This window comes from Prionailurus viverrinus, chromosome D3 (assembly GCF_022837055.1).
Source record: "Prionailurus viverrinus isolate Anna chromosome D3, UM_Priviv_1.0, whole genome shotgun sequence".
NCBI classification, from domain to species: Eukaryota; Metazoa; Chordata; class Mammalia; order Carnivora; family Felidae; genus Prionailurus; species Prionailurus viverrinus.
In genome coordinates, this window is record NC_062572.1 from 523,307 (window position 1) to 544,011 (window position 20,705).

General features: G+C 42.5%; 1 protein-coding gene across 6 annotated transcripts in view; it reads right to left on the bottom strand.

Annotated features, from left to right (window-relative positions):
• Positions 1–14,777, bottom strand: part of LOC125148582 (zinc finger protein 84) — a 29,705-nt gene extending 14,928 nt beyond the window's left edge. The window contains exons 1-4 of one of the 6 annotated variants that reach the window (XM_047826549.1): positions 14,638–14,777; positions 12,980–13,093; positions 11,995–12,187; positions 7,307–7,503 (exon numbers count right to left, since the gene is read on the bottom strand). In XM_047826549.1, coding sequence (XP_047682505.1) covers positions 7,307–7,321 — 15 coding nt within the window. In that variant the 5' untranslated portion in view covers positions 7,322–7,503; positions 11,995–12,187; positions 12,980–13,093; positions 14,638–14,777. Of the gene's footprint in view, positions 1–7,306; positions 7,504–11,994; positions 12,188–12,979; positions 14,274–14,398; positions 14,592–14,637 lie in introns of those variants that run through there. The other 5 variants (XM_047826546.1, XM_047826547.1, XM_047826550.1 and 2 more) reach the window with 5 other exon arrangements.
• Positions 14,778–20,705: the final 5,928 nt, after the last annotated feature.

A 20,705-nucleotide genomic window follows, 5' to 3' on the forward strand; every position in this document is an offset into this window, starting at 1 on the left:
GGCGCCTGGGTGGCACAGTTGGTTAAGCTTCCAACTTCAGCCAGGTCACGATCTCGCGGTCCGTGAGTTCGAGCCCCGCGTCAGGCTCTGGGCTGATGGCTCAGAGCCTGGAGCCTGTTTCCGATTCTGTGTCTCCCTCTCTCTCTGCCCCTCCCCCGTTCATGCTCTGTCTCTCTCTGTCCCAAAAATAAATAAACGTTGAAAAAAAAAATTAAAAAAAAAAACATTAAAAAAAAGATATTAAAAAATAAAAATAAATAAATATTAAAAGTAGGTAGAATATTTTAATATATTTTATCAAAGAAGATACAGGAACGGCTACTAAGCACATGAGCACATGAAACAATGACCAACATCATTAGTTATGAAGGAAATTAAAACCATAATGAAACACCACTTCACACTCGCCATAATGATAAAAAGACAGATGATAAGTATTGGAAAGGATGTGGAGAAACTGGAACTCAACAGTGCTAGAAATACAAAGTGGTCTGACACGATGGACTGTGGCAGTTTCTTAAAAAGTAAATATAATTTGACCATACAACCCAGCAATTACACTCTTAGGTATATACTCCAGAGAAATGAAAACGTGTTCATGTAAAACTTGTACATGGCTGCTCCTGTGAGCAGCACTTACAACCACTGCGAAGGGTAAATAATCCACATGCCCATCAAGGGTAAATAATCCACATGCCCATCAAGGGTAAATAATCCACATGCCCATCAAGTAGTAAAGAGACAAAGAGAGGTATATCCATTTAATGGAACACTAGTCCACAATAAAAAGAATGAATTTCTGACATATGCTAAAATGTTGAAGGACTTCAAAAACCTATGCTAATGCAAAGAAGCTAGACACAAAAGAATACACATTATATAAATCCATTGATATGAAATGTCCAAAAGGAAACCCTATATAGAGAGGAAGCAAACTGGTGGTTTCCTTAGCCATGGATGGAAATAAGAACTGACTGCAAAATGACAAAATTCTCTTGGGATGAAACAAACCCTCTAAAACTGGAGGGTAAGGACAGTAACACAACATAAAATTACCAAAAAATCACCCCAGTATATACTTAAATTGGGTAGATCCTACTGAGGTCATAGTTCAAAAAAGCTGTTAAAAAAGATAACAAAATTAGTAAATTTATGTTAATGTATTTGACAACTTAGATGAAACAGATATTCAAACAATGCACTCAAAAATTACACAATATGAAATAAAAATCTGTATTAGTTGAATGTTAAAAAGACTGACCCCATCCCCCAAAACCTTCCTTCAAAGAAACCTCCAAATCTATGAGGCTTCAGAGGTGAATTCTTCCAACCATTTAAGGAATAAATAAAGTGACTTCACAGAAATTCCTCCAGAGACCAGAGCAAGAGTGTAAACTTCTCAACTCACTGTATAAGGCCAGCAGACCAAACCAAACAAGAACACAAAAGGAGTGAACATCACAGGGAAATTAATAGAAACAAAATTCCTAACAAAAAGCCATATATAAACAAAGCATAATGTCAGTTGACCAAATAAGGTTTCCTTCAGCAGTGCAAGACAGGGTTAGCATTCAGAAATCCATAAAACTTATTAACAGAATATGGGAAAAAAACCATTATTTCAACAGACGTGGAAAAGGCACATAATAAAAATCCATTCATTGTAAAATACTGTCAAACAAACTAAGAATCGAACAAACCTAATAATCATAACCTACCAATATCTACAGCTAACATCACACTTAACGGCAAAATAAGGAATATTTGCTCCCTGGGGACTGGAATAGCATTATCTAAAAGAATGTTTTGTGATGACTTAAATGTCCTCTATCTGCACCATCCAGCAAGGTAGCCGTCGGCCACAAACATCTACTGAATACTTCAAAGGTGACTAGGAAAGGACTTTTTAGTTTTACTTATTTTTAACCAACTTATATTTATTTTTATTTATTTTTAATGTGTGTTTATTTTTAAGACAGAGGATCTAAAGTGAAGAGGGCTCTGTACTGACAGCAGACAGCCCGACATGGGGCTCGAACTCAAGAACGATGAGATCATGACCTGAGCCGAAGTCAAACACTTAACCGACTGAGCCACCAAGGCACCCCTCAGCTTTTTATTTTTTCAGAGACAGAGCACTCAAGAGTGTGTGTGTAAGGGGGGTAGAGCAGAGGGAGAGAGAATGTTAAGCAGTCTCCATGCCCAGCCCAGAACCCAACTACGCAGGGCTCGATCTCACCACTCTGAGATTATGACCTGAGCCAAAATCAGGAGTCAGACGCTTGACTAAGGCACCCAAGAGCCCCTATTTTTAACCAATTTAAATTTAGACAGCACAGGTAGCTAATGGCAAACGGCTGTATAATTTGTCTGGCCTGTGTCAGATTCCTGGGACAGAGCCTTGCTCTTTCCCCAGTGACAGAAATGCTTTTATTATTCATGGGGGCCCCTCCTGAGTTTATGCTTCTCACAAAAACGGTGACTCACGGTGGGCTCCTAGTCTTCCGAATGGGCACTGGCTGGAAAGATCAACCATCTGATTAAACAGTTGAGGCTTTGAGTCAGGTGGTATCAGCACAACCTCCAGGAAGGGGAGAAGGCTGAGCTCAATCATACAGCCACTGATTCAATCAACCTACATGACCATACCTACGTGATAAAAACTCCATAAAAATTCTGGACATTGGAACGTGAGGTTAGCTTCCTAGGTGGTGAACACAAAAACGTGCCAGAAACGTGATGTGCCCTGATTCCACAGGGAGAGGGCACAGAAGCTCTGCATCCGCAACCCTCCCAGACCCCATCCTATTGTGTCTCCTCATTTGGCTGGTTCCAGTTTGTGTTGTTGATAAGAAAACTGTAATTGTAAGTATAACACTTCCCTAAGTTCTGTGACTTGTTCCAGCAAACATGAAGGGGTCATGGGAACCCCCCAAATTTGTAGCCAGTTGGTCACAAGTACAGGTGGCTTGGGAGACTTACAGCTGGCAAGTGAAATGAGAGCAGTCTTGTTGGGTGTCCTTAACCTGTAGTCTGTACTAACTCCAGATGGTGCCAGAAACGAATGCTGGAATGCACCAGACAGAAAGCAGTGCCGGCCGAGAGCAGGGAGGCAATGACACTTCTAACCCACATTGTCCAGGAGGTCCTGGCCAGTACAATAAAATGCAAGGAAAAAGTACAAATACTGAAAAGATGTAACACTGTCGTGCATAGTATGACCGCATATGAAGAAAATTTAAGAAATCCTACAAACGATGATAATTAGTTAACTGTGGATATTCTTTGACACCACACCAAATCTAATCAACTTGTAGTCTCTTAAAAATGAGCTACAACAGGGGCGCCTGAGTAGCTCAGTGGCTTAAATATCTGACTCAGGCTCGGGTCACGATCTCACGGTTCATGAGTCCGGGCCCCGCATCGAGCTCTGTGCTGACAGCTCGGAGCCTGGAGCCTTGCTTCGGATTCTGTGTCTCCCTCTCTCTCTGCCCCTCCCCCACTCATGCTCTCGTCTCTCAAAAATGAATAAATGTAAAAAAATTTAAAAAAAAAAGATGAGCTGCAGTGTACAACCTCCACCTTTATCAATTAATGAGCTTCTCATATTGTTACATTAAAATCTAACGTTTTATCTGGATCTTTCAGTGGATAATTTTCCCATTAAAGATTTTATAACATCAAGCATTAGTCATGTGGAAAATATTGGTTTTATGAGTTAAAATCTTCTCACAAAGAAACAGCTTTACCAGTTAATTCTGTAGACATTTAATGAAGAAATAATTCCTGTTTTACTAAACAATTACCAAACACAGAAGCAAGAACACAACCCTACACTTTGATACAAGCATCATCACCTTGATAACAAAACTCAGTAAGGATACTGCAAGAAAGGAAAAGCAAAGGCCAGTTTACACATGAACATTCATGTGAAAATCCTAAATGACAACTATACTGAGCAATATGTAAAGAAGAAAATATAGCAAGACTGAGCTGGAGGGGCACCTGGGTGGCTCAGTCGGTTGAGTGTCCAGCTCTTCATTTCGGCTCAGATCGTGATCTCACACTTGTGAGGGTGGAGCCTGCTTTGGATTCTCTCTGCCCCTCTCCTGCTCACCCTCTCTCTCAAAATAAATAAATAAACTTAAAAAAAAAAAAAATTTAAGGCTAAGTCAGAGTTACTCCTGGGTATATAATCAGTCTCTCCTCACAGTCCTGGGGCAGGCAGCATTTCCTGCCCATGGGTCCTATCCCTGTGCTTTAAGAAAATCACCTTTTGCACTGGGGGGAAAGAAAAAAAAGGACTAAGTTGGAGTTTATCCAAGAAATTCAAAATTCAAGTTGCATTTAACATTAAAAGGAATATATATATTCACTACTTTAACAGATTAAGAAAAGATATGTAATCACGTCAATAGATGCAGATAAAGAATATTTGCAAATTAAAAGAATATACACAAGAACTACAAACAACAGAAAAAAACTGAACAAAATTGCTAAAATGCTCGTTTAAGTTTTCATATAGAAGGACTGGATTTCATAAGGAAGGAATACAAAAATATGAAAAAGAACAAGCAGACAAGAAAAGAGTAAAACATACCAAAAACTGAAAAGTAATCAACATTTGTTACAAAAAGTCTTAGCAGGGGCGCCTGGCTGGCTTAGTAGGAGGACTGTCCGACTCCTGATCTAAGAGGGTCGTTGACTTCCGGCCCCACATTCGGTATATAGCTTACTTAAAAAAAAAAAAAAAAAACAGTCCTGGGGCACCTGGGTGGCTCAGTCGGTTGAGCATCCGGCTTTGGCTCAGGTCATGATCTCATGGTTTGTGAGTTTGAGACCCACATCGGGCTCTGTGCTGACAGTTCAGAGACTGGAGCCTGTTTCAGATTCTGCATCTCCCTCTCTCTCTGCTCCTCCCCCACTCGTGCTCTGTCTCTCTCTCTCCAAAATAAATAAATATTTAAAAAAATTAAATTTAAAAAAAAGTCCTGGCAAACTAGGAATTTACAATTTATTTTTACTAAGAAAAAAAATATTGCTGATATTTTTGTTAACATGGAAAATCTAAAAAATCTAAAGAAAATTATTAGAATTAATAAAAAGGTTTAAGGGAGCCTAAGTGGCTCAAGGGATTAAGAGTCCAACTCCTGATCTCCGCTCAGGTCATGATCTCACAGTTAGTGAGTTCAAGCCCCACATCAGGCTCTGTACTGACAGGTACAGAGCCTGTTTGGGATTCTCCATCTCCCTTTCTACCCGTTTCTCTCCCACTGGTACTGTCTCTCTTTCTCTCTCTCAAAATAAATAAATAAACTTTAAAAATAAACAAACAGGCTTAAGAAGTTCCTGAATGCAAAGTCAGTATGTAAAAACCTACTATATTTCCACGTTTCGGCAAGAAAATTTTTAAAATTTTATATACCATAAAATTTCAAATGCCACGTACTGTGGAAATGACTAATTACAGATCTGGGACAGAAAGTGTACAAGCTGATCCTTGACATATTTTATCATGTGATAGAGCAATAACTTCATTTAAGAAACAAGGAAGTGCTTAGAAGCAGAGTATCATTCTGTGGCCCCTAATAAAACAGTCCATCAAGGCAACAATCATAAAGCTGCTGACGTGACAAAACGGGCAAGCAGACAGGAGTCACCTCCTGGAATACACACCACCACCTCTGAAACACTCTTACCCAAAAAGTCACACCTAAGTCTGATCAAGCCTCCAAATCAAATCTGTAATGATGAAGATATGCTTTTATCTGTGCTAATTCATGGCTACTAAGTACCTGAAATGTGGCTAGTGTGACTGAAGGGCTGGATTTAGTGGTTTTAAATTTAAACATTGTTGTGTGGCCAGTGGCTTGGGTACTAGCCAGCACAACTCTAAATCTGCCTATTTACAGGAAACACAGAACACATTGGCACACTGTGGGGATGCAAGGAGCAAAACCCAGACAGTGGGAGATCCACAGAATAAATGCCCTGGCCTCTTCAATCAAGAATGGGGCTAGAAAAAAAAAGAGCCAACAGGTTAAGAAGACTTAAGAGACAGATGAACGAATTACACTGTATGAACTTTCCTGGATTCTGATGCAAACAAACTGCAAGTGACTTGTAAATTTTACGAGACAACTAGAGATGTGACCACCGACTGGATTTGGTGATACTGAGAAGCTGCCTTAACTGAAGAAGATTCCAACTGCACTGAATCTCACAATCAAAATGGTGAAAGAAACAAACACAAATTAGTACATACTGCAGCAGACAACATGAAACTGCAGTGTTTAGGGACGGATACTTTGGAGTAAAACCATAAAGAGCAAGGAAATGGTTACAAAGTCAGGGTCCTGGTTCCCTCTGTTAAGAGGGAGAAGTTGTGATTGGCAGAGGCACATGGAAGGCCTCACCTGGGCTGGAATGTTCTGTTCCTTGACCTGAATGGTGGGTTCATGGGTATTCGTTCAGTTGATAATAACTCATTACTTTGTACTTTTACATTTTATGTACTTTTCTGTATGTGAATTCTGCTCCACATTTAAAGAGAGAAATTATGATTACTAAGTTCTGTTCTGGCATTTTCTCCCTGGGTCACACTCCAGAAAACTATGAAAAATTACCATAAGACCCATGTATTTACTATATTTCTCTGAGGACATCACTCACACGGTATTATTTGTTCAAAACTTCATCAAAGAATGAAAAATATTTACTCTCTATGAAGAATTAGTTTACGTTTTTCTAGGATAGTGCAACTCATAGAAATGTTCTAATTTCTTTATTAAAACTGCTAAAAATTTGAGAACCAAGTTTGTACCTCAAATTCATTAATTATGCAGGACACTATGGCTCATTAAAATTCAAATCTCAAGACCTTCTGAAAGCCCTATAGTTAAATAAAGTTGATCTTTGGACATCATGGGTTTGAACATGTTTGGACAACATGGGTTTGAACTTTGGACATCATGGGTTTATCATACAATATAGTATATCATACACATACAAAATACTGTACGTGTTAATCACCTGTTATCGGTAAGGCTTCTGGTCAACAGTAGGCTACCAGTAGTTAAGTTTTGGGGAGTCAAAAGTTACACATGGATTTTCCACTGTGCAGGGAGCTGCCATCCCTGATGCCCACGTTATTCTAACTGCTCCAGTTTTGTCCCAACCTGGATCTTCAACTCCAAGGTTATCTTCCTCTGATTTCTGAACTACTTACACTTTTCTTTTTCACTGGAAGACTTACATACCTCTTCTAATCCCCCGGAAAATAATGAAGAAGAAACAATCAACTAACCTGTAACGTGGTCATTTTCTGTTGCCTAGGCCAGACGAGTTGCACATCTGAGACCTGCTCCACGCTGAACCTCTTCCGTTTCTGTCCCAAAGCTCCAATGTAAGGCGGTGGCTGGGTCTTTCACACTGACAAGTTCCTGGCTCCAGGAGCTCCTTTCTTATATCACATGAGCAGGCTCATCTGTGGGTAACCAGGATCTGTGAACATAGGAATAAAGCACTTTATTGGTATATTCATACTGCACCTAAAATCTTTTCTCCTCTTGCTAGGAACCAGGAATTCAAGTAGTCTTCATGTCTGTGGGGAATAAGCTTAGGAACTCCCTGAGCCTGCACTGATGGGTTAACAAGGCATAAAGAATTACAAGGCCATAGGATGCTCACACCCAAGATTGGGTAAACAAGATTAGGCGAATAAGGATAGAGAAGGGGGGCTATGGCCCCCAGAATGGAGTAGGGTGGGGGAAGGCCCCCAATACAAAAGTACATGAGGTAAGCAAGATTAGGTATTCAAGGCTAAAGCACCCCCAATTCAGTACTATAGCAGAAAGCTGCTTTCATAGGAAGGAACGGCCAAATTAGGTAAATAGGGCTAGAGCACTGCAGGTGAAGCTGCCCAGAGGGGAGCTAATTAACAAAAGAAAGGTGCCTTGTTAACACTGAGGTTACATGCTATGTCTTATCCCCTAGGCTAGCGAAGATAAACAGACACAGCTTCTCATGTCTGCCATTAACATCTGCCCATCCACCTGTCGCCAGCATTTTGTTTTTTTATCAACCCAACCCCTAAACCCGAATATCTTCAAGAACCCCTTTCCCTCACGTCCATGAGTTAATGTCCACAGTTTCATTGTCTCTTTGTGCACGTCCATCACCATGTTTGTAAGCCTTCTGATCCTAATAAAAACGGAGCAAGGACCCTTAATCGGGGCTCTTGTCTTTTCACGAACATTAGCCATCCCTCCCATTTTAATCCTGCACCCGATTTCTTGCTGGCCAAGAAAGAAGTTTAGACTTAAGAGTTTGCATGGAATACTACGTGGCAATAAGAAAGAATGAAATATGGCCTTTTGTAGCAACGTGGATGAAACTGGAAAGTGTTTGCTAAGGGAAATAAGCCATACAGAGAAAGACAGATACCATATGTTTTCACTCTTACCTGGATCCTAAGAAACTTAACAGAAGACCATGGGGGAGGGGAAAGAAAAAAGAGAGGGAGGGAGCCAAACCATAAAAGACTCTTAAAAACTGAGAACAATCTGAGTGTTGATGGGGGGTGGGAGGGAGGGGGGGGGTGGGTGATGGGTACTGAGGAGGGCACCTGTTGGGATGAGCACTGAGTGTTGTATGGAAACCAATTTGACAATAAATTTCATATTAAAAAAAAAAAAAAGAGTCTACGACAACATCCAGCATGGAGCCCAACACGGGGCTTTAACTCACAACCCTGAGATCCAGACTTGAGCTGAGATCAAGAGTTGGGCACTTCACGTTAAAAAGAAATTTTTAAAAAAGGGGGAGGGGGGGAAACTGGGTGGCTCAGTCAGTTGAGCATCCAACTTCGGCTCAGGTCATGATCTCACAGTCCATGAGTTCGAGCCTCACGTTGGACTCTGTGTTGACAGCTCAGAGCCTAGAGCCTGATTCAGATTCTGTGTCTCCTTTTCTCTCTGCCCCTCCCCCACTCACACTTGGTCTCTCTCTTAAAAATAAATAAACATTAAAAAAAAAATTTTCAGCCAAGTGGCAGCATATAAAAATAATGCACAGAAATTAGTTCCATTCCTATACACCAACAACGAAGCAACAGAAAGAGAAATCAAGGAATGGATCCTATTTACAATTGCACCAAAAACCGTAAAATACCTACGAATAAATCTAACCAAAGCAGTGAGAAATCTACACACTGTAAACTACAGAAAGCTTATGAAAGAAATTGAAGAAGACACAAAAAAATGGAAAAATATTCCATGCTCCTGGATAGGAAGAATATTGTTTAAATGTCAATACTACTCAAAGCAATCTACATATTCAATGCAATTCCTACCAAAATAACACCAGCATTCTTCACAGAGCTACAACAAACAATCCTAAAATTTGTATGGAAGCAGAAAAGACCCCGAATAGCCAAAGCAATCTTGAAACAAGAAAACCACAGCAGAAGACATCACAATCCCAGACTTCAAGCTGTATTACAACGCTGTCATCATCAAGACAGTATGGTACTGGCACAAGAGCAGACACTCAGATCAGTGGAACAGAATAGAGAACCCAGAAATGGACCCACAAACGTATGGCCAACTAATCTTTGACAAAGCAGGAAAGAATATCCAATGGAATAAAGACAGCATCTTCAGCAAATGGTGTTGGGAAACCTGGACAGCGACATGCAGAAGAATGAACCTGGACCACTTTCTTACACCATACCCAAAAATAAACTCAAAATGGATGAAAGACCTAAACATAAGACAGGAAGCCATCAAAATCCTCAAGGAGAAATCAGGCAAAAACTTCTTTGACCTTGGCCGCAACAACTTCTTACTCAACACATCTCCAGAGGCAAGGGAAACAAAAGCAAAAATGAACTATTGGGACCTCATCAAAATAAAAAGCATCTGCACAGCAAAGGAAATAATCAGCAAAACTAAAAGGCAACCAACAGAATGGAAAAGATATTTGCAAACGCCATATCAGATAAAGGGTTAGTAACCAAAATCTATAAAGAACTTATCAAACTCAACACCCAAAAAAACAAATAATCCAGTGAAGAAATGGGCAAAAGACATGAATAGACACTTTTCCAAAGAAGACATCCAGATGGCCAACCGACGCATGAAAAAATGCTCCACACCACTCATCATCAGGGAAATACAAATCAAAACCACAATGAGATACCACCTTACACCTGTCAGAATGGCTAACATTAACAACTCAGGCAACAACCGATGTTGGTAAGGATGCGGAGAAAGAGGATCTCTTTTGCACTGCTGGTGGGAATGCAAACTGGTGCAGCCACTCTGGAAAACAGTATGGAGGTTCCTCAAGAAATTAAAAATAGAACTACCCTATATGACCCAGCAATTGCAGTACTAGGTTATTTATCCAAGGGATACAGGTGTGCTGTTTCGAAGGGACACATGCACCCCAATGTTTACAGCAGCACTATCAATAATAGCTAAAGTACGGAAAGAGCCCAAATGTATATCGATGGATGGATAAAGAAGATGTGGTGTATATATAGACAATGGAGGATTACTCGGCAATCAAAAAGAATGAAATCTTGCCATTTGCAACTATGTGGATGGAACTGGAGGGTATTATGCTAAGCAAAATTAGTCAGAGAAAGACAAATATCATATGACTTCACTCATATGAGGACTTTAAGACACAGAACAGATTAACATATGGGAAGCAAAAATAATATAGAAATAGGGAGGGGGACAAAACATAAGAGACTCTTAAATATGGAGAACAGAGGGTTACTAGAGGGGTTGTGGGAGAGGGGATGGGCTAAATGGATAAGGAGCATTAAGGAATCTACTCCTGAAATCACTGTTGCACTATACGCTAACTAATTCAGATACAAATTAAAAAAAAAAAAAAAAAAAAAAAAAAGATGTGTTAAAAAAAAAGGCACCAAAATGACATTAAACCTCTTTTATAAATAATTTTCTACCATTATTTGCATATTTCAAACTTCACAGATTACAATTACTATAAAATTACTATGGCTTAGTAATTTTAATCTATACATCTCGGATGTTATTTGCAAAGTGCTTAAAACGGTACTTGATACACACAGTAGTGTGTGTGTGTGGGCGTATACATGCACGTATCTATATAACCAATACATACCATGTATGAACATGTGTGTAAATGTATCCTCTCTGTACCTAGCTATATAGATAGATGAGTAGATAATGATATATGTACATCTTTCTTTTTTCTTAATGACAATCCTTACATAAATAAAAGAGTTTGAATTGAGAGTTCTTTGTTCTAGTCTCCATGGGGATGTATTAATCTTTTCGAGGGTATTTCTTGATCCTATTTTTTCCCTAGAAAACGCAAATAAAATGTTCCCTTTCAAGAAAAAATAAATAAACGTTTTTTTTTTTAATGTTTTAAATTTTTTTTTTAAAGTCAATAAATTTAACCATTAAAAAAATTTAGGGGGCCTGGGTGGCTCAGTCAGTTACGTGTCTGACTTCGGCTCAGGTCTGATCTCACGGTTTGTGAGTTTGAGCCCCACCTCAGGATCTGTGCTGACAGCTCGGAGCCTGGAGCTTGCTTCAGATTCTGTGTCTTCATCTCTCTCTGCCCCTCCCCCGGCTCACGCTGTTTCTCTCTCTCTCAAAAATGAGTAAACATTTAAAAAAAAATTTTTTTAAATATAAAAACCCCCGTGTGGCTAAAAAAAAAACATCAACACACACAGCACAAACCAAGAAAATATACCTACAACAAATGTCACTTGCTTCACATTATGCTTTCACTTCATTTCACACAATAAAATTTCTGGCATTGTGACAAATGAAACTAGGTTTCTTATTGAAATCATTTCTTTAAACACAAATTCACAATTTGATTTTAAAATTTCCTTTACAACTGTTGTCAAAGAAAGTTTACTTGCTTTCAGTGAGAACCTATCAAGAGTGGAAAACTTAAGTCAACATGATGTAGACTTACTATAGAAAACAGAGTTGAGAATTTCAGTTCAACAGGGTGTGACAAGCCATCAGTGTGGTAGTTTTAAAGTATTTCTGATGGGGACGCCTGGGTTGCTCAGTCGGTTAAGCATCCAACTCTTGATCTCAGCTCACGTCTTGTTCTCTGGATGTGAGTTCAAGCCCTGTGCTGGGCTCCATGCTGGGCATGAAGCCTACTTACATAAATAAACAAATAAATATATAAAAATAAAAAATCAAACATTTCCGATCATATTTAAGTTTATCATTAAGAAAAATGCAGAGTTAGGTGCCTGGCTGGCCTAGTTGGTGGAGCATGTGACTCTTGATCTTGGGTTGTGAGTTTGAGCCCAAGACTGGGTGTAGACATTACTTAAAAATAAAATCTTTTAAAAAAAAAAAAAAAAAAAAAAAAAAAGGAGGGGCAAGTGGGTGGCTCAGTTAAGCCTCCAACTTTGGCTCAGGTCATGATCTCAGGGTTCATGGGATTGAGCCCCATGTCAGGCTCTGTACGGACAGCTCAGAGTCTGAAGCCTGCCTCAGAATCGGTCTCCCTCTCTCCTTCTCTGCTCCTCCCCTATTTGTGCTCTGTCTCTCTCATTTGAGAGAGAGAGAGACAGAGTGTGAGCCGGGGAGGGACAGAGAGAGAGGGAGACACAGAATCCAAAGCAGGTGCCAGGCTGTGAGATGTCAGCACAAAGCCCCACCTAGGGCTGGGAACCCACGAGCCGTGAGATCATGACCTAAGCTGAAGTTGGACACTCAACCAATCAGGAGCCCCTATAAACAAACATTCTTTTAAAAAAAGGTTTAAAAAAAGGGAGATCCAACCTTACTCTAAACAAATGTTTTGAAAGTTGGCCCCTCAGGGAGAAGTTCTTCTCTGAACTTTTATATTTGGCACCACACGTCCTCTCAGCAAATGAAGCCTATGCCCTTCACTGTACAATTTGGCCCGATTTAACTTCAGCGGTTTTGTCGTGTACCTGGGCAGTTTCCCGCATCACACTGCAGCTCTCCCTGTGACAGCTCTCAGGTTTATCTTCAGAAGGAAGGCACAACCTTCGTCATCATCCCACAGTTCCACTTAGCATCAAGTTCTAAAGGAAATTCAGGGGGAAAATGGAGAATAAAAAGTGTTGACTTAATTACTTTGTGACAGACGTTTTAAACATCACCGTGCCTTTTTTTTAATGCATCCCGCACCCATCACAGACAGTGATAAGGCACAGAGAGGTTCAGCAAGTTGCCCAACATGGATGACACGCCTAGGAAGTGGCAAATCTGGGCCGCTGGTCCCCTCAGTGCCCCTCAGACCTGCAGTCACAGCCCCCCGCTCCCCAAAACGCTGGAGGGAGAGCTGGACAAAGGCCCCCAGAGTCTCTGTTCAGATTTCCAGTACAGGTGCCATGCAGTCCACTCGCTGTCCAGAAATAAGGACACCAGGGCAGAGTAAGGAGGAAAACAAAAGAAGTTCTCAGAGGCCCGCTGAAAACACTGAGGGCCTGGAACAAAATAGCTCCCGTTGAAGAAACGTATCTGTGATAAACTGAAATGGCTGCGAACAGCATACTCCCAATTTGTTTTTTTAAGCAAACATAAATAACGTGTACCAAAAGTAGACACGCGTGTACGGACTAGAAGAAATGTACTAAAATGCTAACAGTCACTATCTCCTGGCGATGAGATCATGGAAGATTTTCCCTTGAGTCTGTGGGTCCAGATGCTCCAGACTGACTGCAGTGAACACATTCTAAATCCATAACAGAAAAAAAGTATAAACATTATTTTTCAAAATCTTAAGGTCCCTAATCCAAGAGCACAGCCGGCAAGCCGAGCACTACACGGATGAAACAAGCAGTAAGTGATTAAAATAAACAGAAATATGTTTTAATGACAGCAAAAAGCATCAGAGCTAGGGGAAAAACATTTCTTTTCACCCCCTCACTTTCAGCCGATAAACGTGAGGCCCAGAAATCGCGGGTGGACCAAATTCGGCCCTAAGAACTTCGGGCCATTGTTGTCGCGGCCACGGCGGCCACTTATGGTCGGCCAGAAACTGCCTGGGGTTGGGGTTTGGCCCGGAGGGTTGTTCTGTAGCCGCGAAGCCTTTGCAAACAATCCTACTGATCCAGGCGGGGCTGGGCGGATGAAGCCGGGCTACAGGGGCCCAGACAAGAAGTCCCCTCGCCGCCCGACGCCTCAAGGACCAGCTCTGGGCTCAGGCCGGGACCACCCACGCAGCCCCCCGCGTCCGGGGACCCAGGCGGGGAGGCACGGCCCTCACAACCCCAGCGGAAAGCCCCCCCCTTCCCCCCCCCCCCCCCCCCCGGCAAGTAAGAGCCCAGAGGCCCGGGGCCGGCGGCGTCCCCGCGGCGGCCCCGGCCCCGCGCCCCTGCACTCACCCGGCGCCCCGCCGCGCTGCCTGCGAACCCCGAGCCCCGCGCCGACGCCCACAGGCCTCCAAGCCTGCGGCCCAGACACGACCGCCGAGTCCTTCCCGCGAGCCCCGCCACACGTAACCCCAACGGCCGGCCCGGACCCCGCAAAAACCCGGCACCGACCGCAGGCCTCAGTCTTCGGACGCGCAGGCCCGGGAACCACGTGACCCGCCCCGCGCGCCCCCTCCCCCCCCCAGACTCACCGACGCCCCGCCCCCCGCCCGCACGCGCCCCGGGCCACGACCCGCTGGCCTCCGTGCTGAGCCAGCGGGCCCACGAAATCCCGACCGGGCTGCGGCGGGGCCCGGGGCCGCGCACGGGTACGCGGGCGCGCGCGCGGAGACGCCCACACTCGCCTCTCGCTTGGCGACGAAGGACAAAGAGAAGGGGCGCAACCCGAAAGCGTCGGTGGCCGTGCGAGTGCGAGTACGCGTGCGCGAGAGAAAGACGCCTTTGTTTTTTCTTTTTTCTTTTTTTTTTTTTTCGGTCGGCTTCACTCAAGGAAGGGGCCTTTGTACTACATTTCCCAGAAGGCTCCGCGGCACGTAGGCGCCCGGCCGTCTGAGGAGCGCTGGTTGCCTAGAGACGCGAGGGCGACCGCTCGCCCAGGACCGAGTTGCGTGAACACGCTTTTGGGAAAAACGTAAAAGATCTCGATTTAGGCGGCGCTTAGGTGGCCCACTCGGTTATGCGTCTGACTGAGGCTCAGTCATGATCTCACGGTCCGTGAGTTCGACGCTCGCATCGGGCTCTGTGCTGACAGCTCGGAACCTAGAGCCTGCTTCGGATTCTGGGTCTCCCTCTCTCTCTGCCCCTCCCCTGCTCACGCTCTGTCTCTCTCGGTCTCAAAAAGAAACAAAAACATTATAAAAAAAAAAAAAAAGATTACGATTTGAAACACTGGGAACCCAAATCTATCAATACGTTAAAAAAGAAGAGACAATTGGTTTAAGAATCCAACTGAGGAAATAAAAAAAATTTATCCATACGTTTATATTAAGTAGATAGGAATTAACAAAAAAATAAAGCTGATCCATAATTCAAGTGATGTGGGGAAAGTTCTAAATAAGTCACTATCCTTACAGAGAGAAGGAAAGGATGATAAAAAGAGAACAACCACAGACATACAGGAAATTGAATGAGAATCCTCTCTATGCTAAGAAATTTGAAATTAAATGATTCTCCTGGGATGGATGTGTCAAATTCAACTCAAGAAAGGAGAAAAACACATCATGGATAAAAATGAGGACAATTTGGCAGAGATTATCTGCCAAAAAGCACCAATCATTGACTTTCTGGGGAATTCTTTCAAACATCCAGTGATTACAGAATTCTTACACATAAAAATTTCCAGAGGAAATAGAAGAAGGAACTGTTTCTATTTATTAGGCAGCATAAAGACACCAAAATCCACATGTATGACTTGAAAAGGAAGCTCAGACAAAACTTGGTTATGACTACCCATGCAAAAATACTAAGAGGGGATCCTGGGTGGCTCAGTTGGTTGGGCATCTGACTCTTGATTTTGACTCCCGTCACGATCGCCCGGGTCGTGGGATCAAGCCCCATGTCTGGCTCTGCACTGCCGGTGCGGAGCCTCCTTGGGATTCTCTCTCCCTCTCTAACTTCCCCTCCCCTGCATACATGCTCTTTCTCTCTAAATATAAATAAACATTTTACAATTACATTCCAGAGTTTTAAAAAATAAATTAGAGGGGCACCTGTGTGGCTCAGTCGGTTGAGCGTCCAACTCTTGATTTCGGCTCAGGTCGTGAGCCCAGGGTCATGGCATTGAGCCCTGCATGGGGCTCCATGTCAGGCTTTGTGCTGAGTCTGGAGCCTGCTTAAGAGTCTTTGTCTCCATCTGCCCCTCCCCCTTCCCCCTCAAAAAAGAATAAAAGAAGAACAAATTAGAAAAAATTGTTAGCTGCTTTAACATAATTTTAAAAATAGACAATAACCATAAAGCTAGTATGCTGTTTAATGTTGGAACATCAGGAGGAGTTAGTGGCGAGATATGAATAGTTAAGATCAAGATTTTAAAAACTGGACTAATATTTGAAATGCGGAACATACAGGTAACGTGTCTGCTGAAGTGTATATATTTCCACACAATTTGGGGTTTTGTTTCATAGACTGTCGATTATCCTTTGCCCATTTTTCTGTCAGGTTATCTTTTTCTACTAGATTCATGGAGTTGAATGTATATTGTTTACAAATCCTCAATATGCAACATGTTTTAATTTTTTTGTTTAATTCATTGTCTTTGAACTTAGATTATCAACATGTTGGTCCCTTGGATTTTAGTTTTGACATTATAAAATGTAGGTTTTCTTTTATGGGTTCCTTATGTGTCTCGTTGAGAAATCTTTCTCTTGAAAGAGAAAACAAAAAGAAATATTTCTCCATTTTGTTAACGTAAAATATTTCCTTGTATTAATTATCTTCTAACAGTTTCAGCATTTTGGCTTGACACTTAAGTTTTAATCTTTCTGGAGTTGTGTGTATGCGTATAGTGCGAAGTATTGATCTCATTTCATTTTGTTGCCCTATGGGAAGCTAATTTCCTGACTCCAAGGGTATTCGTTTGCTAGTGATAGAGCAGGCAGTTAGCTGGTGGTGGCAAGGGTGGTGAGAAACAGGTGACACATTAGAAGCCGAGGGCACAACATCCTTTGTGGTTTTCAACATCTTGGCCTTGTGGCTTCTAACACCCCGGGAGCTGACAGACCAAGAGCCACAGGTGCAAAACACGTGCTCTCCTCTTCAACTTCTGCCCAGCATGACCCCCCCCCCCCACCCCGGGTTTATTATAGTTCACACATTTGGCGGTTTCAGCCCCCCTCCCACCTCGCCTCCCCGTGGGGAAAGATGGCCATGACAGTTCCAGCAAGAACCTTGTAGGAGCCAGAACTCCCCCTCCCAGGGGAGGGGAACAACCTCAGTCGGAGACTGCCCTACCTGTGACCCGTCACCAATACAAAACTTCAGTGCAGGTGCCACCCTGGACCTGCCCGCCCTCCCTTCCCGAGAGTGGCCTGTCCTCAGCAAGCTGCTTTGTGCTTGATCCCTTCCTTCTGGCCCTCTTTATTTGAGCAGGATCCCCACGCAAATGTTTTGAGGGGAATCCAAGAACCAAGACTCCACAGACACAACACAGACCCTCTCAGCAGTAGCACGGGGGCTGCCACAACAAATACCACAGGGTGGGACGAACAACAGAAATCTCGTGTGTCAAGATTCTGGACGTGAAAAGTCCAAGACTAAGGTGTTGGCAGGTTTGGTTTCTTCCAAAGACTCCGTCCTTGGCCTGCAGGTGGCTGTGTCCTCACATGGCTGTCCCTCCGTGTGTGTCTGTGTCCTAATCGCCTTTCTTACAAGGACACCAGTCATTTCCAGATTGGGGTCATCTATATGACTGAGTTGTACCTGAATTTCCTCTTTAAAGCCCCTGTTTCCAAATACAGTCACTTCCTGAGGTGCTGGGGGTTGGACTCTAACATAAGAATTTGAAAGGGGGGCGCAATTCAGCCCATAACACCAAGTATCAAACAACCCATTCTTTCTTCAATACTTACAAATTAATTTCTTTTATATCCCAACTTCCTATATGCCCAAGTTACCCTTTCTGGAATATTTTCTGTTCCACCTGCCTATTAGTCTATCACTGTGTGAGTACCACAATGTTTTCATATTCTAGCTTAAAAAAACCTCCTGTATCTGGAAGGGAAACTATTCTATCTGTGCTTGTTCTTGATGATCTTGCATAGTTGGAGACCAGTAAACTTTCCTGTAAACGATAGAATCTGTCCCATTTCAAGAAAGAAAATTCTTTTATTGTTCTCATTGGAATTTTATTAAATGTATATTTTGCAAGAATTAATATTTTCATTATACTGACTTGACTCTATCAATATAGTATATCTTTGGGGTGCCTGGGTGGCTCAGTTGGTTAAGCGTCTGACTTTGGCCCAGGTCATGATCTTGCCACTTGTGAGTTCGAGCCCCGGGTAGGTCTCTGTGCTGACAGCACAGAGCCTAGAGCCTGCTTCAGATTCTGTGTTTCCCTCTCTCTCTACCCCTCCCCACTCACAGTCTGTCTGTCTGTCTCTCTCTCTCTCTCAAAAATAAATAAAAATTAAAAAAAAAATTTTTTAACATAGTGTATCTTTGAAATTTTCAGTTCTTTTTTTAGATGTTTTTTTATTTTTGAGATAGAGAGAGCAGAAGCAGGGAGGGGCAGAGAGAGAGGGAGAGAAAGAAACCAAGCAGGCTCCATGCTTTTGTCAGCACAGAGCCTGATGTGGGCTCGAACCAACAAACTGTGGGATGATGACCTGAGCCAAAATCAAGACCCGGACCCTTAACTGACTGAGCCACCCAGGCACCCTAAATTTTTTCAGTTCTTTTATGAATGTTATTGTTTTATTCATAAATTCTGCTTCTGTAAGTTTTTAAGAGACTTATTCCTAGATAGTTTTCATTTTATTTTATTTTTTTAGTTTATTTCTTTATTTTGAGAGAGATGGTGAGTTGGGAGGGGCAGAGAGAGAGAGGGAGAGAATCCCAAGCAGACTCTGCCCTGTCAGCACAGAGCCTGACTTGGGGCTCAAACTCACACAACTTCAAGATTGTAACCTGAGGCCAAAACCAAGATTTGGAGGCTTAACCAACTGAGCCATGCAGACACCCTGATAGTTTTCATTTTATTTTTTTTTTAATTTTTTTTAACATTTATTTATTTTTGAGACAGAGAGAGACAGAGCATGAACAGGGGAGGGGCAGAGAGAGAGGGAGACACAGAATCGGAACCAGGCTCCAGGCTCTGAGCCATCAGCCCAGAGCCCGACGTGGGGCTCGAACTCACGGACCGCGAGATCGTGACCTGAGCCGAAGTCGGACACTCAACCGACTGAGCCACCCAGGCGCCCCATCATTTTTAATTCAACATTGTACCAGATGTATTCCTAAGAAGCTTCTCAATCCTAATGATATAATGAAGTTTTTTTCCCCTAGTGTATTTTCTTACTTGCTATTAAATACACTATGGACTGAATATTTGTGTTCTTTCAAAATTCCTTTGTTGAAATCACAACCCAGGGTGGCTATATTTGGAGATGGACATCTAAGGAAATTAAGGTTAAATGAGGCTGTCTTCATCTTGCACACCCAAAATACAATAGCAGAGCACACACAGAAAAACCGCTACAGATACTCATATTCGAAACCGGGGACAACAGTCCCCACCCCGCGGTCATTGGTCTACAGAAATGCCTAAATCCTACTAAATACGGGTTACCAGCTCGCCCTTTAGGGTTTGGTCCTGTTCTCTTGGAGTTCTTCCTAGCTCTTGGCTGCGCCCTCTGGACCTTGATTCTGCCATCTGAGTCATCCTTCCTTATTAATAAAAACTGATCCATGTTTGCAAGAAGAAATCCTTCTCAGTCTCTTCTTGGCAGTCCTAAGAGCTCCTTTTTTTTTTTTTTTTTCAACATTTATTTATTTTTGGGACAGAGAGAGACAGAGCATGAACGGGGGAGGGGCAGAGAGAGAGGGAGACACAGAATCGGAAACAGGCTCCAGGCTCTGAGCCATCAGCCCAGAGCCCGACGCGGGGCTCGAACTCACGGGCCCGCGAGATCGTGACCTGGCTGAAGTCGGACGCTTAACCGACTGCGCCACCCAGGCGCCCCAGAGCTCCTTTTATTTTGCATAGGGTTTGTCCTTTTTAGTCAAAGTTGATATTGCTGTTTAAAACTTTGTGGTTTGGGGGCACTTGGGTGGCTCAGTCATTTAAGCGTCCAACTTCAGCTCAGGTTACAATCTCATGGTTCATGGGTTCAAGCCCCACGTCGAGCTCTGTGCTTACAGCTCAGAGCCTGGATCCTGCTTTGGATTCTGTGTCGCCGTCTCTCTCTCTCTCTGCTCCTCCCCTGCTCATGCTCTGTCTCTCTCTCAAAAATAAATAAACATTCAAAAATTAAAACTTATTGTGTGCATGTATGTATTTATATCACTTTTCAGATTACAATTTGATTTTTCTCCCATTTTCTTTTTCGCTGTGAACACTACAATTAGTCATACCATAATTTTATCCTGTATTTTTCCACTAACTTTGCAATTTTACCTTTTTTTTTTTTTTGGTTTGTTTTTAACTAGACATTCATGAATCTCACGACAACTCTTTGGTTAGCATGTCTCCAACTCAAGTAATGGAAAATACTCTTGGGAATTGAAGTTGTAATAAAATTTTCTTCAAAATGATTTTCTA